Here is a 26,941-nt window from a genome sequence, read left to right as displayed (position 1 = left end):
ACAATTTATTTGATTAATAATAATATTATCAATAATAACAATATTATTGTCAAGTAAAAAAAAATATCTTACATTAAAAATTTTATAAATGACTCATTTTATTTGTCGTACGTCATTCAGTTAATTTACAAGAAGAAAAAAAATATATATATTTATATAAAACGATCAACTGTAGTTATGAATGAACACTTCTAAGAAATTTAAACTCATGAATATAATGATTGATTGTTAATTGAACTCTACTACTACATAATAATAATCATAAATTTTAAATAGTATAAAAATAAATATAAATCTACAAGTTAAAATTATATTTATTTATAATTTATTTTTTCGCGTGTCTTTAAAATTAAAAATTATATTTATAAAAACACTATTTGTTATAATAAATATCTACACAATCGTATAAAATGTTTTTTTTATTTTTAAACAAATTATAACTTCCCGGAAGAGATAAAAAATAAAAATTGTCTCTTCATGGTGAATCCCAATTTTTAGTTGATAAAAAAGATAAAAAAATATATTCAAATGTAGCGGAAATTCAATTCAAAAATTTGACAATTAAATAGTAATTTTTAAAATAATATTTTTCAAGTATTATATTTTTATTTCTGTGGTCTTGTCGGTATTTTTTTTACCGCAGAATTATTTAGCTTGCGAACATAGTACATGCAAGCATGTAGGTATAAAGTAACAGAAAAAAAAAAAAAAAAAAATTTACCATTCGAGGTTAAAGACGCAACAGGTGCCAACAGGTAGACGAGGGGATGACGACCTGGTGAGTCAGCCAGCACGGGGTTGCTCCAAGAATGTCGATTACTTCCTCTTTTCTTTTCTTATGCGTATTTTATTTTTCTCGCATAAATTCATTCTTTCTTTGCTTCTTTTTTTTTCCTTACAATTTATTTATTTCTTTCATCTTTATATTCTCATCTTTTTTTATCATCCAAAAATCTTTATTTTCTCATTTTAAATCGGCAAAAATTCCTTGGTGATCCCGTTTATTTATCGGTCTCTTTTTGACAACACTCAGTGAATACTTTCGCACCGGGATATCCCCACAATTTATACCACGATTATATCTATCTTATGACTCACTATTTTTTCTACCTGCAAACTTATCTTCAATGAAAAATATATGACATACATGTGTGAGAGAAAAAATGATCGTTGAGTAGATTTATTCAATGATATAGCTGGGAGAAAAAAAATATATATCAAACAAGTACAATTGATTTTCGAAAAATCTAGGACAATCAATTGGCTGAGATACTGTAGATTTACATTCATTATTTATACACATAATTGCAAGCGAAAAAAATAATTTAAAATATGTTTTTATTATAAAATTAAATTAGCAAGTATTTTAGTAAAATAGATGGACTTTTCAAAATGTTTTTTCGACAATGATTTCGACATTTTAGTGATTGGTGTGTTTTCAAGGAAAACAGGTATTATCTTCTTCTACCTGTTGACTTAAAATTTTATGCTTTAAAATTGATTTTTTTTTTTTTTTTTTTTTCTTTTCAACATATCCGTTTTTTCTTTTTTATTCTTTCTTTCACGATTTGTTATGGGCGGAATAATAGACAAGGTGTAATACTAAGAAAAGAAATAAAAAAAAAAACTATATAATTTTTTATAAAATTGACAAATAGTTTTAGATTTTCTATTTTATAAACAGTTATTTTTTTATTTTTTGGAGTATTTTAACAATTTAATTTGATGATGGAGTTATTATGCAATATGTAATTGAGTATTGTGATTTAAAAAATTTGTGGGTGGATTGATGACCTTGGCACTTGGCACAATGCATGAATATGTCATTCAGTTTATACAGTTTGTATATGAAATTTATGCATTATAAAAATTCACTGTATCAAAAGTAAATTAACATATAAAAAGAGAAAAAAAATAAAAAGATTCTCCGGAAGTTGAGAATCAATGGAATTCAATATGGACCTCTGAAGGTATACACATTATATTTTTTTTTCTGTAATACAGGTTAATATACATATCTTTAGAATTTATGTATTTTTTTTTTTCGCTTTTTTGTGGAAATAAAATTGCTTGGAGCATCGAAAGCTCTGACTCATTCTCAATCATATATGTATACATAAAATCACAAAGTATAAAAAAATAGTACAACAAAAAAATAATAAATAAGACAAATTTTCAATGAGATATACTCGTACTCAATTTATTATTTTTCTTAATAAATAAATAACAATTTTTATTTGTTATTGAAAAAATTTAAAAAAAAACGAAAATGTCATCAAGTTTTTTTTCCTGCAAATTAAATTATAATAACATGATAATTCAATACATTGAATTTATAAAAAGCTGAATTTATTAACGAGAAAAAAAAATTGATTTATAAAAATTCAATCAATTATTAATTTAAATAAATATTAAAAACATGAAAAAAAATATGAGAATTTAAAAAAAATATTTAAGGAATAATTTCAATAAAAATTGATTTATTAAATAATGTAAATAAAAAAAAAAGTTTAATAAATAAAATTTAATAAATCATTTGAATATATATAACATGTATTTAAAAAAAAAATTTTCTTCTTAAAAAATAAATGGAAAAAAGAGGAAAAAAAAAATAAAAGTTAAAATGAAAAAAGAAAAAATTAATGTCATGTAAATTTGATGCAAATTAAATATTTACAAAATTTCATCCGAATAATAACATGTAAATCTGTCTATTCATTGAAATTATAAATGTGAGACCTTGTTCCATTGTGTTACAGGTACAAGGGGTCGAAGAAATCGAGAATATAAATTTTTTTTTCCATCCAAATGTGAAATAGAAAAAGAAAAAAATTGAGTTTTCTGTAATTTTATTATATATTTTTTTTTCTATCCTGACTGGTTGCGTGTTTATTCAAAAGATAACATCGCAAGTGGCATAGACAGGTAAATGAAAAAATAAAAAAAATATATTTTCAAGGTAATTTTAAATATTAAAAATATTTTATATGAAAAAAAAAAATTGAAAATGCTTTTGTAAGTTTTTTTTAATATTATTTTTAGATGGATCTTTGGGTTATTTCGGGTAACAATGGGTTATGAAGAGGCTTTGTCAACCTCTTGAGAGGGTAGATAAAATTCGATCGAGTCAAAAAATATATAAAATAATATATGTAATATGAAATTTAATGCCTCGGTGTATTTTAAATAGAAATGAGAAGAGTAAATTACTCAAAGTCACACCTGCATGAAATTTTTCATCTGACATATTGACATCAAATCGTAGCTTTGACATGTCTATAATCAAAAATGCTCGCTCATCTTTTTTTTTCATTTTTTTATTCTCTTTATTATACATACCATAAAAAAAAAAAAGATAAATAAATATGAAAAATATTTAACAAATTGTAAGTAAAAGAAAAAAAAAGTTTTAGGGAGATTGATTTACGTTTAGATAAAGGTCAGGGATTTTTTGAAATATGAGAACGAAAAAAAAAATCATTCTTAAGGTTATTGATCTTTACCCACGAAATAAAAAAATAATCATAATTTTATTATCACTTTGTGTGATCAAATGTAATTTAATTTAAGGGTTGTTGATTATTTAAAGATATTTTAGTTTAAAAAAAAGCAATATATTGTATTACTGATGAGCTGGTTTGCCAAAAAGTATATTCATTAAATTTTAGAGTAAAAAATTTCCAAGAAATATCAACTGGCACAAGCCAAAAAATTTCGATCATTGGATACACAAAGAAGAAGATTCTCAGATTTTCAGTTTAATTTTATAATATAAATACAATTTTAAATAAATTATAAATTTATTTTGTTGTTTTATCTAACAAAAAAAACCCTTTAAATTTTGAACAATAATTAATATAGTAATTTTTTATTGATTATTATATTTATCATTACATCTCAGATGGTTTTGCTTTTTTTTTTTTATTTATCAAATGCAGAAATTGTGTTGAGTGCAAGGATAAATTTCTTATGCATTCCATATACGAAGTACCATGGCCCCATTTCGACAATTTAGTCAAAGCCACACGTACATAAGCCGAATAAACATAAACATCAGATATATTTTTATTTATATATTAAATCCAACGCCATCATTGAGATTTATCTTGTAATTAAATTATATGAAATTAATAGCTAATCTTTCAAGAGATTAACTAATTTATAATTTACAAATAACAAAGTGTTTTTTTATTAAATTAATAATAATAATATATAAATTAAGTAAGGGTTTAAGAAGCTTGATAAGATGAATTCACAAAAATGCAAATATCCGGGATCGATTTCACAGTAAATCGATACGCCAATGTTTAATGAAAGGAAACGATCATATGGCAACAAATAATAAAATAAAAAAACTAACACGAGTCTGTACTTGTGTATATAAATTAATGGAAAATATATTTATTTATATTTTTTTCATCAAGAGCATACCAGCTACGCCATCTGTTTGAATTTTCTTTCAAAAAAAAAATTTTTTTCAAATTTCAATTTAATGATAAATTTCTATTTTAACGACAATTGATAAAATAATATTCTACAAAAATAATTAACAAACAACGATAAAGAAAATTGAATAAAAAAAAAAAACCTACGACAAGTGAAATTTGAAAGTTCAAATAAAATAAAAGTATTTCTTTTTTATGACAAAAAAATAAAAATGGTATTCTTGAGAAAAATTATGACTCATATTATATTCGAGGTGAAAACTTTCTTTTTACCTACGTCAATCGTCTTTAAATTATCCGGTTTTTTTTTTGATAAAAAATAAATAAAATATAAATAAACAAAATGTCAATAAAATTATATACAAATTAATATAAATTTTCAAATTAAAATAATCAATTGATATAATTATTTATCAATTTTTTAAATTACAAATTTAATTTCAAGTTTGTTGATTAATTTTTTTTTCATTTAAATATTTCCGGATGTTGATGGATTAATTTCCTGATTTGAATTCCAATGATGTATTAACCCCCTCTATAATTTTATCGTATAATATAGTACATTCGCACTTGTATCAAATGTATATTAATATATTAATAATGATATATTAAAAAATACGCAAAATTGTTATGTAAATCGAGCGATCATCATCAAATCCCGCTAGTCAGTTTTCTGTGTCAAATAGCTGTATATAAAATCCACTGCCACTACCTGTTTTTTTTTTTTTTTTTTTTTATTATATATATATTTAAATTATTTATTTATTTATTTACAATTACGCATGTTTAAATAGCTATGGAATTTGTTGAATGACTTGGAGAAATATTCAATGGCAAGGACGAATTTCTTTCACTGTTTTTTCTTTATTTTTTTTTGGATTATTGAAATAGAAAAAATATATATATTTAATAGTTTAAATAAATATAAAAAAAATTGACAAATGATAAGGTTTGTTGAGCATACATGCTATGTTATTTTGTGGGAAAGTCTTAAACCTAGAAACTCACTTACCCATTGGCCAAAATATAATTTGTTTATTTTTTAAAAATAATTTATTTAATGATCTAATTTTGCGAATATTTTATTTATAATAAATTTCATTTTTTAAATTATATAATTATTTAATTATGTTGAGTAAATAATATAAAAAATAAAAAAGATTGAGAGTGAAATTGAAAAGTAGTATTTAATTTTTGATTTATTATTTTTATCATTAATATTTTTCTGTCACGTTTATTTTATTTTTAATGTTACTTTTTTTATTTTTGTGAATTGTAAATTGAATGAAAGGTTATTTCAATGTGTGTAACTACAAGAATCGGGTCGAGATGAGAATCCATGGTTAATTTATGTTACCAAAGAATATAAACAAGCAAAATAAATTGCTGTTAATACCGTTATTACATGTGTGTATCGATTGATTCAAACAGTCCACAACATTATCACCAAAAATGGTAAATATCAACTGTATTGACATTGTAAAAAAATAATATATAAATTTTTTTCTCTATACAAATAAAAGTATATATAGTAAAAAATAATAAATAAAGATAGTTTTTATTTTTTACTATGATTATATCGAGCCAAGATAAATTTACATACACACACGTTTTTGATTGAGCAAAAATCAATTAAGATGATAATATTAAAATTTTTGCAAATTAAAAAATAGAAAAAATAAATATTTATTAATAACAAAAATATACATTGAATGATTAGCAGGTTCTTGTTAATAAGAAAATAACATAAATGCATCCCGCAAGTGATACAGTTATGATAAATCTCAGATGTAATTTTTTTTTTTTTTTTGATTCTTTTTTTTACCCTTGGATTACTAAAATTTATTATGAATACTATCAACAAGAGAGATTATCAATCATATATATTATTATTAATATAACACAGGTGAAAAAAATAATTAAAATAAAATCAAAATTATATAAATAATTTAAAGAAGTTTTTGCAAATAAATATGACTTTTTTCTTTTGCTAGATTGGTCGTTTTGTATTTTCATTTTATTAAACTTCAGATTATTAAAAGTTGGTTGGAGTTTGAAGCCAAGTTGTTGACTTGAATGTGAAGCTTGTTAGCTGTTTAAGTAAAAATAAATGAATAATATGTAAACGAGCTTTGAATAGAATCTAACGCTACAAAATGCCAACACAAAAAAATAACATCAACTTGATATTTATCAGAAATTTAAATAACTGGAACACTTCTTCTGTATATATATTTTTCAAATTTTATATTCTTAATTGTATGGGAAAAATTCAAAAAATAAATTCCTCCATGAATATATTATTTTACTATTTTTTTTTTTTTTTCTACAAGACGATAATTTAAATGCTTTAAAGTGATTTAAAAAAAAACCATCACAAGCTGATTATTGTACATAAAACAATGAGAAAAAAAAAAAAATAAAATATATATTAAACCGTTAAATAAAAACCTGCATACCATGAAAAATTTAACGATCATTGAAATTACCCTGCGAATAAATGTAAATGAAAAAAAAATTAGAAAAAAATATATAATAAGCACGTGTTGTAGAGAAATAATAAAAATTGTCTTAAGAGGTTGTTTTTGAGTATAATGATCTTGGCTAAAATTAAGAACACTGGTATAACAGGATGTCAAATATTTTTTGTTTATTTAATTTTTTAATTTTTTTGGAATCGTCATCCTCGAAGGGCCACGAGGTCGACACACTTATGCATCAATTAATTATCCTCGACAATTTTTAAAAAATAAAAATAAAGCAATGATCATAATGATGATGATGATAATGGAAAAAAATTACACGAAATAACATCCGCAATAAAAATTATATTTTAACACAATATTTGAGAAAGCTTTGGGGAATTATATTGTCGTGTTCAGTCAAGAAAAGAAAGTAAACTAGGGTACAAAAAAAAAAATTATAAATAAATTAATAGAATAAATCTACTCAATTACAATGACCTTGGAGACAATTTATTTATTGTTATTTTAAATTGTTATTATTGTTTATTTGTGTACAGTAAAATTGACCTGAATATGTATTTTTTTTCCGAAATTATATTGCTTAAAAAAATATAAATAAATAAAAACGATAAAGATAAATTTAATGTGCTCCAAAAATTATATTTTGTTATTTTTTTATAATTATAATAATAATATATATTTCACTTTCTTTAAACAACAAAAAAAAAAAAAATCAAATTTGCAAGTTTTTTTTTTTTGTTGATAAATAATTTAGGGTAAAAATAATAAAAATTAGATGAAAATATTGTTGATTATTGAAGTGATAATAAATTAATAATTCACACGGTCTAAATTTTTTGAAAAATAATTTCGATAGTTAACCAAATTGATCAATGATCCAGAAAACAAAACTGTAATGTTACCACGAAATTTAAAAAGAGAGAAAAATTTTTTTCTTCGATGTATTTTGAATAATTTAAATAAAGCAAAAAAAAAAATATATGAAAAAGATGAATGAGCAAAAACTGAGAAGTGATAAAATAAAATAACGAAATCAGGAGTATGTAATAAAATAATTTGTAGTGAAAAAAAAAAAATAAATAAATAAAAACAAGAAAAGTAAAATAGCTGATGAAAAAAGGAAATGTAAGTAAGCATTCCGGATAAATGTGATACGTATAAATGGAGTATATAGTGAAGGAGGATTGGTCAGTTACATTGAAAATAGTGCCAAAGGTATTCAAGGATTGGACGTACGGTTTACCCCCACACTATTGGGCCCACTCGCAGGCTATATAGAAGACCCCGCACGGAATTTCATCTTCAGAACTGAGAGTCAGTGTCAAGGAAATCTACCTGGTAATATCAAAGTGAGTACAAATAGTTTCAACGACAAAAAACAAAAAAAAAAAAACAAAAAATAATTTTATCATAACAATTCAAATACAAATAAAGGTTTTCAATAAAAAACGAAATTATAACGTGAAAAATAAATTACAATAATTAATATCTATCAAAATTAGAAAAGTTTATTTTCAAAAATTATATTCATTATTAAAAAAAGGTGAGTGAAAAACGTGACTAGTTAAAGATATTAAGAAAAAAAAAAAAATCAAAATATTTATTATAATTTTTTAAATATTTAGTTTAATAAAAAATTAGTTTAATTTATTTTTTTTTAAATTAAAAATAATTTATAATTTATTGTATTAAAAAATAATTCATTTTAAAATTATTTTTCTTTTTGATATTGTAATAATTTCAAAGTATTAGTTTTTTTTTTTAAATTAAAAATAAATTGTAAAAAAAACTTGATGTTTAAAAATACAGTTAGAAACTAGTCTATATAATTTTTTCATTGAGTAAGGTACCGTTTACAAAAGTTGCCAATAAAAATAATTTAAAAAAAAAAAATAAATTAAAAACACAGCAATAGAATAAATTCTAATATAATTTAAAAAGCTATTTTTATTCAATTCATTATTAAAATAAATTTTTAATTGAAAAAATAAAATTGTTTAAATATTTTTTTAAAAATGGTATATAAAATTGATTGATGTCTGAAAACTTAGTGGGTCATAACCCAGTTTTGAAAGTAACGGGATATTATGGGTTCAATGTACCAACGTATAAGTCGGCTAACAAGACGATCACACTGTTAGACTTGACTCGTGGCCTCAACCAAGCTGACCCACTTTCATGGTCAAGGCTTTCCGCCACAAGTCAGGTACTCGAAAAAAAAAAAAAAAAAAACAACTCGACCGATTCCCATCATCTCCACCATGATATTAAAATATTCCAAGAATTTTCAAGAATTTATAAAAAAAAAATTATAATACCCCAATCAATGTCTATCCTTTCCAAGTAAAAAAACAAATTACAAAAGGATAAAGAAATAAAAAAAAAATAGATTACAATATACCTGGACAAATTTCATGATTGAAAGTTAATAATTTTAATCCAAATATGCAGATTATATTAAAAATTAAAAGTTAAATTTATCAGATAAAATTAAAACCAGGTCAATTTCACTTAATCAAGATATTTCATTTTCACAAACTTGAGTCACGTCATTGTCGTATGAAAATATAAATAAAAAATAGTTGGAGAAAGTTAAATAAAACTAATGAGATAATTAAAATGTTAATTAAAAGAAAAAAAAAAAAGAAAAACAAAACAGCTTACTTAATTATTATAACAATGAAAAATTAAATTTTTAAATTTTTAATTTTTACAGAATGCAGTACAAAAAATTGATAGCAATATGCCTAATTGGTTTGACCTTGGGTCAAGCTGCAACAGTACCACAATATCCGGTATACGAGCCAAAAAGTATAAGTGAACAATCACAAGAAAGAATGTCTAGTGAACGTAAATATGCTGAAAAACCAAATGCATCTAAAAAAGTTGGTCACGAGGATCTTGAGGATGTATCATCAAATCAAATTCAGGTAAATAAATAAATTTATTTAAATGAAATAAATTTAAAGAAGAAGAAGAAGAAGATGAATATTAGATAAATTAATTAATTATTTAAATTAGGACACTGTTGGAGCTGGTTTTTCATGGTCTAATATTGTTGGAATGTTGATGCAAATGTTGCTGGGTCAGGGAGCAGCTGGTATTGCTGGACCAAGTAAAAATGACATTGAAGATGGTACACCATCAGCAAGTCCATGGTCAAATCTATTAACTGTTGGTCTTAAAGTATTATCAGCAATTCTTGGTGGTAATCAACAATCAGTTGATGGAATTGACAAAGTCGACAATCAAAGTAGTCCCATGCAGGTAAAAAAATATATTCAACAAATTATTTTTTCCTATTTTTTGTATAGCTAAATATTTTTTATCTATCATTTTCTTTCTTATCTATTATGAAAATATATATTTTCTTCATCACACCTCTCTTTTCTTCAAAGCATTAAATCACAAAAAAAATTAGAAATTTAGAAAATAATGTTAATTCAATCTCTAGTTACTTGTAGTTTGCTTTTTTTTTTTTTTCTCTTCTTTATATCTTTACACACTACGTCTATTCTATTTATTTAATTGATTATTATTTTTTTTAAGAAATAAGTTACTGCTTTCACACGCAACTTGCTTACACATTTAAAATTTTTTTTTATTTCTATCCACTTATTTTCTATTAGATAATTAAAATTATAATTAAATTAATTTTTGTCACACTGAACAATCAAATACTTTCACTAAATTCTTGTCAAATTAAATCCTCCATAAAACCAAAACGTATTTTCATCATTTATTTAAAATTAAGTAAAACAAATTCCTCATTATATTTAAAAAAAAAAACTATTTATCATTTACTTTTTATATAAAATATTTTCTTCTTTTCTTCTATTATTCTTCATGAACAAGCAAATAGTATGTTGCGTTAGATATATAAATTAAGCAAACACCAACACAATAAAATAAATAATGTAAATAATTTTGAACATAAAAACAAAAAAACAACAAATCACTGGTGTCGGTTGTCTAGGGAGTTGTGACAGCGGTACTGGGTGCCGTTCTAGGACCAGGAAGAAATCCTGAGGTGATAACAATGGCCAAACAAGCCACCGAGGTCAGTAATTATCACACAAAAAAAAAAAAAAAAAATCTGCTTTATTTAAATACACACTAAATAATATATTTATCATTCATCTTTGTAAATAATACATAATTATTAGCAGGTGCAATTTAAATAGCTCATAAATCATTTTGTTTTTTGTAAATAAAAATTTCATAATTAGCAATATTTAATATTTTTAATATTAAAAAAAAAATATTTATCATCGTTTTAGATATGATTTGAGGTACTAATTAATTTTGTTGTTTGCTTAAATAGTTTATAAATATTGTGGTGAATCTTTTGGATGCTTTGAAAACATCATTTTCACATCGTTCAATGTCAGCTCGTTCACTTGGTAAACGTGATACCATGTCAGAGGCTGCTGTTGCATCAATTTCCATGCTCAAGGTAAATATTTTTTTGTTGTATTTGATAATAATAATTTAGAAATGTTTGTTAATATGTATTTTAATTGATAGGGCTACATGAGATCAATGAAATCCTACAGTATGGAAGGTGAATCAGATGATGAAAGTCGATTGGGATGTATGGAACGTGCACTTTGTGAAGCAAGCGCTGAATGTGTTGCTACTATCAATGGAAAATCAACAATTTTCTGTCAACTTGGATCGTAAGTTTATTTAAAAAAAAAACCATATATTATTTTAATATTTTTATTGTGTTATTAAATTTTAATTAAACAATTTTAATAGATATGCAACGAGTTACTTGCTTCAAAGACAAAGTGGAATTGGTTTTGAGGCACTTAATGAAGCTGGTAGAAGTGGACGTTCAGGAAAAGACTGTCGCCAACTTTTCACATCATGCAATGCAATTTAATTTAACAATACTTGACAAAAGAATTACAAAATAACAAATCATTTCATTAGTTAAAATTTACTAATCACAGCTTTGTGAGTCCATCAAATTTAAAATTCACCGTAATTTATTCACAAGAACAAAAAAAGTATAACAAAGACTTTGTTGGATCGTTAAAAATTCAAGCAAACAATTGTGATGGACGTAATAATTTTATAAATTTTCATTCAGCACAAAAAAAAACATAATGAGAATCTTGCAACAAAAAGAAACGAAATACTAAAAAAAAAAAAAATGCTTGAGTACATTTAGACTTGACAAACCTCGAAGCTTAGTTAAATTCATAACTATTATTTTTTTTTATTTATTTATTTTTATTATTTTCAATGAGTTTAACTAAGCCTCGATGATAATTATCAAAAAGACAAATATTTATTTATTATTAATTTTAAATTAAATTGCGCATGTGAGACAGATTATTATCATACCAAAATGGAATTTAATAATCAAGACTTAATTTTTTTTTCATCATCATCATCATCGTAAATTTATCTATTGTTTAATTATTATTTATTTAATAAAGTTAAAAAAAAATATTCCGTTATTTGCGTGGTATTGTAATTTTTAAATGGCATCAAGGAAAAGAACAAAAAAAAATTAAAGGAATTAAGATTTTTATAAAGAGATCGGGAGGAAGACGAGCTTAGAGTTGTTGGTTTCCAAGTGGATTGGTTTTATTAGCTCAGAAAAAATCACCAAATATTATATCTAAATAAATTTTATTTTTTATTGAAAATAAATTTTATTATATTGTTGATTAATTTGGTGATTTGAAAAAATTTAATTAAGGTTATTGCCCTCCCAGCATTTATTTTCAAGAGTTAGAATCTCAGGATGTTTATATAATTTTTTTTCTTCATTTTCCTTTAATTGATATTAAACAAAAAAATTCATAAATTACACATCATTTTCTGTATATATTTATAACACAATGACGATTAAGAAAGAAAATTTTAAAAAATAAAAAAAAATAAAAAATATTTAATTTGTTTTATAAATTTATTATTAATTTTAATTATTAATAAACCTGTATTTATTATTTTGAATAAATTAATTTTGTTAAATACTTTCTGCAAATTATTTTTTATTTTTACTATTACATTTTAAAGAAAATATCGCAACAAGAATTATTTCAGGAAATGATGTAGCTGAATTTAAAATTGTCGTGACAAAATCTGGACACCATGACAATCAAAAATTGTTTGTATTTTATTTTTTTTTAATATGAAAATAATTATCTCAGTGGTATTTTTCATGGGCAAGTATCTGGAAAAACTTCACAGTATATGGGCATTCAACAACCCATGAATAAGGAAGAAAAAAAAAAATAATAACAAGTGAACAAAAAAATAATTTTTAGAATTTTAAATCTTTGCACACAATGATTATGTAACGAATGTCACCAGTTTGTTTTTGATTCTCGTCTTGAAGACATTGACATTATTTGCAAAAAAAAAAACACATTGTGAAAGAATAATAAATTTTAATTTAATTTCTATTTGTGTTATTATTTATTGCAAAAGAGTAAGCAGTATTTTCAAAGTGACAAATTAATTATATGAAAAAAATAGAAGAAAGTTTTTTCATAAATTAATGATGATTGTTTTGTATTATTAAAAAAAAGTAATTTAATTTTTATTTTAGTTGAATAAATGAATTTTTTTTATTTCAAGAAAATGACTATAAAGTCGCTACTTCATTGGGGTGGAGGTGGCGGTGGTGGTGGTGTTGGACAATCACACACAGTACCAGTTGAAAGATGGCATGGAAGTTCATCAGGTTCAAGTCATTGGGAACACAAACCACATGGTCATAGGTGAGTAGATAAAATAAATAACGAATTCTTAATTATTTTGGATTAATTATTTTGTTAATTGATTTATTTTTTTTTGTTTTGATCAAAGTCAGTGGAAAGGAGGTGGTAAAGGTGGTAGTAATGCAGCACTCAGTGCTTTAGCTCTTCTTGCATTTTTATTTTTTCTTCATATAATGCAACAATCACTGAATGAAAATAATGCAATGACACCAACAACAGTACCACCAGCACCAGAAGCTGTTATTCTTCGTGATAAAATAAGTGTCATTGCAGCAAGAGAACAAGATACAGAAGAAAATACAAAATTGAAAAAACAAAAAAAAGATTATGATGAATCAAAAAAAGGCGATACACTTTGACGTGATTATAATGATGATTAACAGACAATTTCAATTTTTTAAAATACAAATAGTTAAAGCTAATATGTATCTGTAATTTACACAATAATTTATAATATTTATTCTACGAAAAAAACATGATCTATGTCAATCAAACAAAATTTTATATAAATAATTGCAATCTTACCTTTCACATCCATCCAGATATTTTTTCAGATAAAAAAACTATAAATATTTTCACTAATCAACACTGTTATTTTACACTCACAATTTTTTTACGTTTAAAATAAAATAATGTTTTAAAAAATTGTTAATTTATTAAAGAACAAAAAAACTTGCACTCACATTTGTTTTATCAATTATTTACTTTAACTCAATTAATGTTAATTTTTTTATGAAAATAAAATATAATTTACTCAATTAGTCCTGATCCATCAATTCAAAATGGACACTCAAGTTTAATTTTACTCTAAAAAATCACCATAAAAATTATGTGTTTACTGCGCGGGGGTCAGCTTCTTTTTTTTTTTGTTTTTTTTTTCGGAGCAAACTTCAGTGTTGCAGCATACATGTATATCCCCACTTTAAGCTTCATTGCTTTTTTCCTGAATTTTAATTGGAGCTTGCTTCCCCCTGTGCCCTTTCGTAATTCCAAGAATTGCTTCCTTATTTTTTTTTTTTTTTCAACAGTCGTCGTTTTTTTCGTCACACAGTTTACACTGTTTTTTTTTTTCTTTGCACTTGTTTTTTTATATTAATAAATAATAATTATATTGTTGTTGTTTTATTGTTTTTTGAATAATATATTGTTGCTGGATTGTTGCTGTAAATGTACGTATAAAATTTGTTAATTTTTGTTATTCTTTTTTTTTATGGCGTCATAGATTGTTGTTGATAATTTTTTTTAATTACTCACAATTAGTATAAATAACAGTAGATGTTATTTTGTAAATATTTTTATTATTTGATTATTAATTTTATATTAATATTGGAGTTTAATTTTATTTTTTTTTATTCATGCGTATGAGAGCTTGTTGTGTTTTGTTTTTTTTTATAAAAGTGTATTGTCAAGTTGATGCAACAAGTATCATCATCAACTAGCCAAAAAAAAAATATATATTGCTGGTCATCAACTAGCTAAACAAAAAATATATTTTTTGGTGAAAAAAATAATTCTTACTCGTCACCAATTTATGTAGATGATGCAGTTGATTCCATACCCATCAAAATATAATAAAAAAATATATTACAATATTTTTTATTAATTAATTTCAAACATAAACAATTAATATTATGATAATCAATAATTTCAGGACAAATAGAACCAGCTGTAAAGACATTTTGGCCAAGTTTTTGATGAAAGCCGACTGACGAGAAATGATTGAATTTATATTGGCTGATTCATCAACAGAATCATCAATGTACCAATTGAAAATATCCACAAATTCTTGGTATTCAACATGTGAATGACAACAATGGTAATGAATATTTATTTATTTATTCAATTAAATATTATTAAAAAATAAATGAAAGTAATAATAATTGATGTGTTTATAATTTTTTATTATTTAGATTCCATTGAATCAAGAATCATGTCAGAGTTTTTGATGATGCAGTCGAGTTAATTGACAATCAACAAATTACATCCAATCATAAATTTGAGTTTAATATTAATTGTTTACAAAAAAAGGTATTTATTAATTTTTTTAGCATCTCAATTCTTTTATATAAATTTAAACAATTATTTTAATTTTTGTTACAGATTGTGTCAAGACGTGTTTCCAATGTGTGTGTGTTTTTTTTCTGATAAATCAGATTTGATTTAGTAAATTGTTGTTAATTTCTTAAATTCAGTGAAAGTTCAAGTTTTTTATTTTTTGTAAAATTAATAATTTCAAAAAAGTATATGATTTTTTTTTTTAATTATTGTTAAAAAGTTTTACAAGTCAAATCAGTGTTATTTTAGTAAAAATATTTCGATTTTGTTTACCTGAAAACACGGCTGTAAAAGGTAAGATTGCATTAATTTTTTTTGTATTAATTAATATCATTGAGTAGTCTATTAAACAATCAAATTTAAAGAAAAAAAAAAACACAAATATTTATTCATTATCTATGTTCTTTATTATTTTTCGTTTCAAACGTTATTATTTTATAATTTCGATGGTCTTGCCATCTAGCAATTTAATGTATCAGGTTTATTTATTTTTCAATTATTATTATTGATTTTGTTTTAAATTTTTATGTTATTTATATTCTTCTTTTTTTTCTATCATTTTGCATTACAATTTTTTTTATTTTTCTTTTGATAATCTTATTTACATAACATTAGAAACATTTAAATAACTTTTTTTGCTTTATTTTAAATTTATTCACGTTTCATAGTATTTTTTTTTTAATTAAAAATAAACAATTACATTTATATATATATATTGCTAAGAGGACAGTCTTTAATGGATGTTTGAGTGAGCATTGTTAATTTATCGTAATTAATCGTTTAATTATTTTTATCAATAATTTATAATCGGCTCACACAAACAAGACACAAAGACCCAGGCAGGGCTTTGAACAGGGACAATTATTTTCCCAATTAATTATTAATAATTAAAAAATGATAAATCAATTAATCAGTTGAATAAACAAAAAATTATGATAATTTTTTTTCGATTAATGATTTTTTTTTTACATTATACAAAATTAATTTCAACGAAATGCTTTTTTTTTTTGTTGAAAGTTTAACAATAATTATTATTTGTATTTTTTTTGTTTTTTTTTTTGTTATTTAATTATTTATTCATTCAGTATATTTGTGAGTTTTATTTTATAGTCAAATATATTTTTAGCTGAAATATAATTTTTTATTTTGACTTTGTTTTTATAAATAACTTTTAAAATATTTTTTACATAAAAAATATTAAACAAAGTAAAATAAAATGATTATTATAATATTGTTTTAAATTATTTATAATTAATAATTAATACTTTTTTTAAATAACAATAGCCATTTAAAAAACAAAAATGATATTTTTAAAAATTTGATGCTCGGTATTTCATTTGAAAGCAAAGATATCATTTGAATTTTTTTTATTATTGCAATAATAAATTATCATTTCGAACATGAAGATGATTAACTCTCAGCTTGACAAATTAAAATTATTAAATCACATTTTATTAAATATTTTCAATCAAACTTGGCTAAAAAAAAAAATAAAAAAACAAATTCACTCATCACACATTAAAACAGTATTATTTTTTAAAAATTGAATTTCATCATTCACGTAATTTGAACACAGTATAGTCGTTTTAGTGTTTAAATAATAATTAATATTATTACATGGGATGGACTTGAATGCTTGTTATTATTTTGTAAATATATATTTAATTTAAATCAGCTCAAAAAAGAGTGACAATAAAATCGAAGAAATTTTCTTGAGCAGATAATAACAAGAGAAGGTTTTTTTTTCAATTTTTTTTTGGTAATGATTTGGTTATGACAATAGGATGTGAGGTGTCTATTTTGCAACATCATTATTATAATCTATTTTTCACCACGCAGATTCATTTGATTAATTTTTTTTTATTAATAATAAATTTCAATTACTTATTTAATATTAAATTCTTTAACTATTTAACTATTCAATTTGAAAAACAAAGTGTCTTATTAATTAATTAAATTTTTAATTATTTATTTATTCAATTATTTATATATTTATTTATTTTTCGAGAAATTCCATTGGACCTGCTAAAGGCTCGACGCAGAAAGCGTGATATTTTTATCTACTCATTTTATAATATATACTTTAAATATTTAAAAAATAAAAGACAAAATTGATAGACTTTTTTTTTTGTATTAAAAAAATCAGTTATATTATCCAAAATAAGATAATTCCATCTCGTTGTATAAATATTTCAAACTGTAAAAAAAAACAATGTTTAAAAAAAATTGATAAAATGACTTGAAAAATCTTGAAAAAGAAAAAAACAATTTTTAAATTTCGAAGGATAATATTACTCAGTTCTTGTTGAAATGTTTTTTTTTTATTTTTTGGCGTATATTGATTAATAATTGGCCAAGAAAAATTCATCGAGTTTTATTTATATGTCAGAGTCTCGTTGACCCAATTCAATTGTCGCAAGTCCATTAATATATACTTTTTTTTTATCCATTAAATTTATGAGCTAGTTAAATTTTCAAAGAGAATGAAAAGCATGCGATTTGGGTCAAAGTCGTTACACACACATCCTGCTCTAAAAAAAAAAAATATATATATACATAAAATTAAATAAAAATAATTACAATGACAAAAATTATTTTCCTAATTATAATATATTAATTAAAAAATTCCAAAGAAAATAAATCACTGAGAAAAACAAAGAGGAACAAATTAAGGTTGATGGATTTCATCAGTCTCTTCTTGAGATATGATACTCGATCTATTTGATCCAACATCAAGATCCATTGAAAATGGTTTTATTGGAACAAGTACTACTTGTGCTGGTGAATCTTCAATGCTCAAACTTTGTTCCAATGAGCTATCACTGAAAATAAAGAAATAAACTTCTATAAATTAATAGAATAATCATGAAATTAATCAACATAAATAAACCCAACCCAAATAGAGAGTTTTTATATTAATTATAACTCAGTTAATTAATAATTAAAATGAGATTTAATTGAAAAAGTAAAAACTCTCTATAATGTTAATTAAAAAAAATCGTACCAAAGATTTTTTTACCTAACAATACTGGCACGATCACCAGAATTTGGTAAATTACAATTTTCACCATGACAAGGACGTTCACCATTACTGCTACTGCTACAAGATGATGTTCTAGTTGTTGTTGTTGATGAATTTGAATTTAAATTATTTGTTGATGTTCCAGGTATTGTATCTCTTGTGGAAGCACGTCTTGATTCACCATGACATTCACATCGACATTCTTCTGGTTGTACATAATTATAATTGCCTTTATTATCATCATCTGTTCTTGGTATTGTTTGTATTCTTTTTGGTGTTTTTCTACGTTCTGGTATTTCTTCAAAATTAATCCAATTACTTTGATGTGGATGTGGTGTTGGTGTTGTTGCTGTTGTTGTTGCTGTTGTTGTTATTATTTTTGATGATGATGATGATGTTGATGATAAACGTGGTGGTAATGGTGGTAATTGTGGTGGTGGTGAACTTGGTGATTGTATATATTTTTTATTACTATCAACATTAACACGACCAGCAAATTCAGTAAATGTATTAACTTGATGTTTACGTGGACTTTTTAATTTAAAACTTTCTTCACGTGGTAATGATATTTTCATTCTATCTGTTCTTTTATCATCATTTGATGTTTGCATTACAAATTCATCAAGAAGAGTTGGATTTATTGGTGTTGTTGATCTTGGTCTTTCAATTGGTATTGTTCTAAAAAAATTTATAATTAATTAATTTAATAATAGCTAATAAGTATATGAAGAAGAAAAAAAATAAAAATAATAAAAAATACATACTTGACTTCTTGTATACGTTCTTTAACTGGAAGTATTGGTAAAGCTGAACTTTTTTCCATTGGTAATGTTGTTGGCACATATGGAAGTTCTTCATCAAAACTTTCTTCATAAAATAAACCTTTTCTTTCATCTGGAAGTTCTTCAGTTGCTCTTGTTGCTTTATTTCTAATAAAATCAATTTCTGAATCTCTCTCTGATTCCGAACTATTATGATCTAAATCTGATATGATACTTGATGTTTTACTTTGTTCTTGTGGTTGTTTTAATAATTCATCAATTATTATTTTATCATTTTCATTTAACTTTTTATCATTATTTATAATATCAATTGTATCATTTGCATCTAATTTTTTATCAATATCAATATCATTATCATTTTTTTTAACTGCTTTAAGTGTATCTCTATTTTTTCTTTTTGGTTTAACAATATCTGGTTTACGTTTTATTTCAACAAGTGAATCACGTGATGAACTTGATGACATTAAACTAACTGAACACGATGATACACCAGGTATTTTTGATTGTAATTGTTCTAAATTATTTTTCATTAAATCATCTTGTAGCTCTTGATTAATAATTGCTGTTGTTGTTGTTGTTGTAGTTGTTGTTGTCATATCAAAATGTTTAGCTGTTTGTACACTTGTATGTGATTCATGTGATGATGTTTTTGATAACTGTGAATCTTTTGATGTACTTTGACAAAGTGAACGTCTTGCTTCATCTTCCAATGTTGATTCAATTTTTGCTTCAGTTTTTATACGTATTGGAGATGATGATGATGATGATCTGTGTTCAATTGATGCCTCAGTTATAATACAACTACCTGATCTTGCTTCACAATCATATTCATCAAGTAATTTTGTTGGTGTTTCAAGTGGTATTGATACACTTACTGATGGTAATGCTGTTTCTTCATAATTTTTATTTTCATTATTATCATTATCATTGTGATTATGATCATGATCATCATCATCACCATGAAGACTTATAAATATTGAATCTTCACAACGTCCTGTTTTATCATTTTCAAATTTAAATTGTAAATTACCGATACTGTCAATTGATTTATTATTATCATATGATACTATATCATGTTCTGGTGTATTTGTACTTTTTTTTCTTTCACGTTTTTTAAATAAACTCAGCGTTGATGTGAATACATTTTTATTTTTTGACCCTGAGGATGAACGTTCACTTGCTGATGTTGTTCTTTCACGTGATTTTGAACGACTACGTATACTTTCAGTTGTTTCTTTTATTTTAGATGTTATACTTAAACGTGATCTTGAACTTGGTGTTGGTGATTCTGGACTAAGTATTGATGATCCATCTGTTTTTCCCTAAAATTAATATTACATATTATTATATTAATGTTAATCAATTATATATTATCATTTATCATTTATTTACTTTGAATAAAGATGTAAAACTGCTTTTTCTTGATGATGGACTTGGTGTTCTTGAACCACCAAGTTCAATAACTTTTTGATGTCTTGGTAATTTTGGACTTCCAGTTATGCTACTTATTGTCGATGTTGGTTGTAAAACGTCATTAACATTTTTTCTTTTATCAGTAAAATCAAGTGTTTCTGGTTTTTGTACATCTTGCATTGATTTACTTGAATGAGCATCTAAATTTCTTGATGGTGATGGTTTTCTTATTATTGGTACCTGAAATAAAATTCAAAAAAACAAAAAAATAATTTAACATTTAATTTAATAAAATTTGTTGTTTAAATATTAATGGATTATTGATTTAAACTTTTTTTCCTATCGAAATATACAATCAAGGTTAAATATAAAAAAATTTAAAAATAAATAATTCAATTACATATGTACTTAGTTGACATTGTGTCATTTGACATTCATGATAAAATCAATGATTAAAAAATTTGCTTGTTCTATTTTAACTTGATTAAAAAAAATAAATAAAAACTCACTTCAATATTGACTTTTTCAAGTATTTTTTTAGTCATTTCAACTTCACGTTTAAATATTTCTTTTCTTTCTTCACGTCCACGTCTTCTTGGTTTGTCTAATGCATCTGGCTTTAAATTACCATCAACTATTTGGACTTTAATATTATCAGGTATAAGTGCTTTTGTTGTATCTGCTTCACGTTTCAAAAGAATTTTTTCAAGATCATCAGTTTCTGGTTTTGATGGTTCAATTAGATTATCAGCAAGTGTTGGCTTACTGCCACAAAATGATGTCTCAAGTAGACACTTGTGCGGGCTTGGTGATCTGTCATAAACAATAAAGAAAAAAATAAAAAATCATAACAAAAAATTTAATATAAAAATAAAGATTAATAAAAAAAATAAATCAATACCTAGATGAGGTTGCTGACATAACTGATAATTTACCAGATACACCAGATCCTTGACTACCAACTGATGACAATCTTGATGTTCTACCACTTATATTTAAAAGTATTATTTCCGAACAATTACTATCTTTTCTTTCTCTATCATTTCTTAAAATTCCACCATATTCTGATTGTGTACCATCATCACGTCGTCTTCTCAATTTTTTTAAATCACGTCTTAAATCTTGTGCATGTATTGGATCTTGTAAATCAAGTTCCTCAGTCGATGATCTAAGATCATGTGCATCTTCTTTATAACTTAAATTTAATTTACTTCCAGATGATGGTTCAATACCTTTAATTTAATGTAAAATTATTTCAAGTATTTCATATTAAATTTAACATTTAAATTTTAATATATATACCTGCAAGTAATTCACGTTCTGGTGATGATTCACGTGAATTATTACTGTCCTCATGATGTGATGAACTGCTTGCACGACTAATATCAATTCTCGGTGTACTTGGTGTTTTTAATGAACATCCAGGTGTTGTAGCTGGACTCGTTACCTCCATGATTCCTGGCATTCGTGTTACCACATTTTCTCCCTGTATTACAATTTAATTAATATAATATTTCTTCATTTATTATTATTCATTTCACTCTGTACTGTTTTTTTTATGATTATTAATTTTTGCCTCAATCCATTTCTATTATTAATTTATTATTTGCTCCAATTTTACAACAACCACACACTTTGTATATACACCCCCGAGGTATTATTTTATTATTATTATTATTAATTAGTATATATTAGTTTTTGTTGGTTCACTTTGACCGGATATACCGCAGATGGTTTTTTTAAATTTGTAGACTTCTCAACTCACGTTTTCCAATTCGTCAGATAGATCCTCGAACGATGCTATTGGAGCTGGTCCGAGTTTCTTTTGATGATGTCCACTTGGAAATCCTGACGCCATTATCCAGAATGGCAATATTTAATCTAGATAATATAAATTTTTTTTAAACTCAGTATAATTGATTGAATTAATTTTTTTTAATCAAAATATAACATCAATTTATTTTAAAGTTTGCTAATGAAAATAAATTAAAATGACAAATTAGTACTTTAGTTTGAAGGACTGAATAATTAGACTCGTATTAAATACAACGACAAGGTCATAATAATTTTTTTTTTTTTTAAATGTTAAATGAAAAAAAAATTTAATGAATTTTTAATTTTTATAAAGTAAGTTGTTAAATGCAGAGTTGAAATAATAATAATAAAAATATTACATGGAATTTTTTGTGTATATTAAAATTTATAGTATTTTTTCTTTTATAAAAAATATTTTAATACCATTTATGTTGGATGGAAAATAAAATAATAAAATAGAGGGCATCAAGGTTTAAATGAAAAAATATTATTATGATATTTTATAAAAATGCATTTTAAAAATTCCATGACCATGTCTCTACTGATGTGAGTTGATGTTATTAAATTAAATGTATGTAAGAATTTTTTTTTATATTGAAAAAAAATTGAAGCTGATGAAGAAAACAATCTATTTTTATTACTAAATAATATAAGAAAATTCTTTTATGCATTATGCTAATATTATCGATACGAGATACTTGAAATTATCGACTTTAATTTGACCTAAATTATTATCTAGAAATAATTTAGTTAATCATTTAATTTTAAATATAGAAATTACTAAAATATATATTCATTCTTTTTTTTTGCTTAATTTATTCATTAAAATGATAAAGTTTATGAAGAAAATTCAACTCAATTATCCCTCAATCTCATATAATATTCTTCATGCAAATTGATTTGAAAAAAAAAAATTAAAACTCAATTAAAAAGTCATGCTAACAAAATATTATTTGTTATCAAATTTGATAAATAAAAATCTAAATTTATGGTTGATAAAAATAACAAAAAGTTTAAAATAAATTTTATATCTTTTGCATTTCAAATTTTAAATAAAATAAAAAAAAAAAAAAATTTAATAGTCTTAAAAACATACTCTAAATACAAGACTGACTGACATATTTATTAAAATCAAGTGTAAAATATGTTATAGAAAAACGAAAACATGTGTGTTTTCATGTTGTTTTTAGAGGTAATAAGCTTCACACTATTCTTAGTTTTGTGTTTATTTTACATAAACACAAAACGATCAGTTTATTATAAAATTTAAAGCACTGTTGAATGAATTATTATCAACAAATACATATTTTTTTATAATTTTACAAATTTTATCTATCAATAAATTTTCATAAAAGTACAATGAACTCAATCTTTTTTTTTTTGCAAATCATAATAACAACCCCAACATCAATATCGATAATCATAATAAAAAAATAAAACAGACAAAAAAAAATTATACAAAAACGAAGGGTTAAAATAACAAGACTATTATTTTTAGGGTTGGTTAAAAAAAAAAAAAAAAAAAGAAATTTAAATATCAAAACTTTAAATTTAACAATAAAAATTTAATTTAAAAATTAGAAAAATAAATTACAATTTATTTTATCGATAATTTTAAAAAACATATAGGTAATATAAATTTTAAAATGAAAAAAATAGTTTAAAAAAATTTTTGAGTAACAATGGAACCGACCTGGATCCAGTCTCGTGTATCGTCGTTCGACATGACCTGACCGAAGTGCAAATGGGGTCAGTCAACCATGACACATTGATTCTGTCACACATTTCATCAAAATTACATTTCAAAAAAATGTCATCAACAATAAAAAATTAATTTCAAATTTATAATTTACTCAATTTATATTTTTTTATCATATCTGCAATATCAAATTATCAACTGCAAAAATAAAAATAATAAAAAAATATAATCCTCCCTTATTCGATCCCCCTTTAATCACCCCACGACATTGCCACGTTAATCCGCCCGAAGAAACGTGACTGGATCGAGGGTATTCACGTGACATTTTTCTTTAATTATTATTTATATTTTATTTATAATTTTTACCCTCATTATTATCATGTTAATCCTCATTAAAATTGTCAAATTAAAAATAAAAAAAAAATAGTTTTAGAAACACTCATTTACCATTGGCATTTATTAAATAAATTTAAATATTTTTTAAATGATTTTAAAAATATAAATAACAAAATTTATAAAATTTATTATTATGTAAAATTTAATTAATAATTAATGATAAAAATTTTATATAAATTTTTCAAGATAAATTTTATATTTTTTATTTCGTCTGTTAAATTATTGTTTAATAAATTATTTGTTATTAAAAAAATTATCTACAATTTTAAGAGATTATTAATAATATTATAAGTAAAAAATAAAAATAAAACTCACCGGAGTTTGCGTCCCTTCCAGGCGCGCACACACGTTCAAATCGATCGGCTATTTCATGCCCCTCGTGTGCAAGCAACCGACTTTACCCTGGCTATTTCATATTTTTTTAAAATATATTTTTAGTTAATTTAAAAAATAATAATAAATATACATAGATAAATATACACACTTGATGATAAACTAAAATCACAAGTAAATATTTTTTTTTATTGAAATGTTTTCAAGATATGTTATTTAATTTTAATAATAATTATCATTTTAAATATTAAAAAATTATAAAAAATTAAATAATCAAAATTATCATCAACTCTTCGAGTCATTTTTATATCACATTTTTTTTTTTTTTTCTTTTAAACATAACAATTATCATGAAATTTTTATAATTTTTATCTTAAAATTTATCAATAGAAGCACAATATTCCAGCACATTCGTAATTTTTTTTTTTTTATGTAAAAAAGAGTAATTTATTTATTGTTATAAATAAACACACAAACAGACACATGTATTATTTTTATATGACAAAAAATAAAAATACGAAAAAAAAATAAAATTATGTTGATGTTACGGTGTACGTAGACAGAACACGACTGACTGAGTGAACACAGTGAACTGGAAACAAAAAATAAAAAAAAAAAAATGACAAAAAAATATAAATAAATAAAAATAAAATTAAAGGGGAGTAAAAAAAAAAAATTCACTAGGTGTAGCACACGCGCAGGCAAGTGAATATAAGGTGATATTGTTGGGTGGGAGTTTGTTGATTAAAAAGGGGAGGTTGGGGATAAAGGAAAAATAGGAGAATTTATATATTGGCAGAGAGAAAATTGATGATTTTCACTGGTTCGTGTGTATATTGTTCTATATTGTTCGTGAACATCAGAACATCCCAAATGATAGACGAATCCACACGAGAATACTCGAACTTTTCAACAACCCCTTTTTTGATTTTCATGTTATACGCCTGCGTTGAAATATTTTTTTATCATCAGAAATAATATTTAATTGTATTTTTAGATTATTATCAAGATGTTATTTTTATCAATATTTTTTTTTTTTACTTTAATTTACTAATTTTTAAAAATAATTTAAATATTCAAGTTATTTTTAAAAATTATGATGAGCTAAATTTAGGGCATTTAATTTATTTAATTAGCTAATTTTTATTCAATTAATAAATTTTTTTAAATAACAATATATTCTCTCAAGATAATAATACTAATTGATTTTTTTAAATATATTTAATTTAATCACTGCTTACCACATCAAAATTGACACAAAAAACCTTTTCAAATATTGACAAAGATCGGGTAATTTGATCAATTACACATCCTTTTTCATAATAAATAATAATCCAATGTCAACAAAATAATAATAACAGACACAAATAATAAAATTGAAATTAAAATGATCAATTTTTTATAGCCCATCTAGTCTATAAAGCAGCCCTTTAAACCTACATTATTTTTGGAATGTTTAAAATGAAAATATAAAAATTACACAATAAAAAAGAATGTGTCAAGATTTATACGATTAATAGCATATACACCTGTATTTTATTATCAATAATTAAACAATTAGAAAAAAAATAATCCATTCAATTTGCAGTTAAAAATTTAAATTATAAATTAAAAGAAATAAGACAGAAAATAAATAAATTATAACTGATTACAAGAATAATAATTTTGTTTTTATAATACGAATATTTTATTATGTAAGTAAATAATTTTAAATTATAATATATTTTTAACGAATAAATTATTAATATTGGA

The 26,941-nt window shown here is 23.3% G+C and overlaps 3 protein-coding genes across 9 annotated transcripts; 2 read left to right on the top strand and 1 right to left on the bottom strand.

The window, feature by feature from the left end:
• The first annotated feature begins 8,153 nt into the window (after window positions 1-8,153).
• LOC122860896 lies at window positions 8,154-12,513 on the top strand. Of its 3 annotated transcripts, none has more exons than XM_044164952.1 (7): window positions 8,154-8,280; window positions 9,648-9,861; window positions 9,953-10,198; window positions 10,908-10,991; window positions 11,256-11,387; window positions 11,459-11,610; window positions 11,693-12,513. In XM_044164952.1, the coding sequence occupies exons 2-7, from the start codon at window positions 9,649-9,651 to the stop codon at window positions 11,817-11,819; spliced, it is 954 nt and encodes a 317-aa protein (XP_044020887.1). In that variant the 5' UTR covers window positions 8,154-8,280; window position 9,648; the 3' UTR covers window positions 11,820-12,513. The 3 variants fall into 3 exon arrangements, with proteins under 3 accessions (XP_044020887.1, XP_044020889.1, XP_044020888.1); XM_044164953.1 differs by lacking the exon at window positions 8,154-8,280 and adding an exon at window positions 8,423-8,474; XM_044164954.1 differs by lacking the exon at window positions 10,908-10,991 and having other exon boundaries at window positions 8,156-8,280.
• Window positions 12,514-13,276: 763 nt separating this feature from the next.
• Window positions 13,277-14,208, top strand: LOC122860895 (leucine-rich repeat protein soc-2 homolog). Its single transcript, XM_044164951.1, has 3 exons — window positions 13,277-13,382; window positions 13,532-13,674; window positions 13,763-14,208. The coding sequence occupies exons 2-3, from the start codon at window positions 13,535-13,537 to the stop codon at window positions 14,031-14,033; spliced, it is 411 nt and encodes a 136-aa protein (XP_044020886.1). The 5' UTR covers window positions 13,277-13,382; window positions 13,532-13,534; the 3' UTR covers window positions 14,034-14,208.
• A 2,851-nt stretch (window positions 14,209-17,059) lies between these two features.
• Window positions 17,060-25,775, bottom strand: LOC122860893 (bromodomain-containing protein DDB_G0270170). Of its 5 annotated transcripts, none has more exons than XM_044164945.1 (9): window positions 25,172-25,775; window positions 22,712-22,827; window positions 22,249-22,432; window positions 21,848-22,178; window positions 21,456-21,759; window positions 20,926-21,186; window positions 19,516-20,855; window positions 18,749-19,429; window positions 17,060-18,551 (listed from the first exon to the last, which is right to left on the bottom strand). In XM_044164945.1, the coding sequence occupies exons 2-9, from the start codon at window positions 22,802-22,804 to the stop codon at window positions 18,398-18,400; spliced, it is 3,348 nt and encodes a 1,115-aa protein (XP_044020880.1). In that variant the 5' UTR covers window positions 22,805-22,827; window positions 25,172-25,775; the 3' UTR covers window positions 17,060-18,397. The 5 variants fall into 5 exon arrangements, with proteins under 5 accessions (XP_044020880.1, XP_044020881.1, XP_044020882.1 ...); XM_044164946.1 differs by lacking the exon at window positions 25,172-25,775 and adding an exon at window positions 24,455-24,660; XM_044164947.1 differs by having other exon boundaries at window positions 18,438-18,573.
• Between the last annotated feature and the right edge of the window lie 1,166 nt (window positions 25,776-26,941).

The sequence above is a fragment of the Aphidius gifuensis genome, linkage group LG1 (assembly GCF_014905175.1).
Source record: "Aphidius gifuensis isolate YNYX2018 linkage group LG1, ASM1490517v1, whole genome shotgun sequence".
Lineage (NCBI taxonomy): Eukaryota > Metazoa > Arthropoda > Insecta > Hymenoptera > Braconidae > Aphidius > Aphidius gifuensis.
This window is presented reverse-complemented; position numbering and strand designations above follow the sequence as displayed.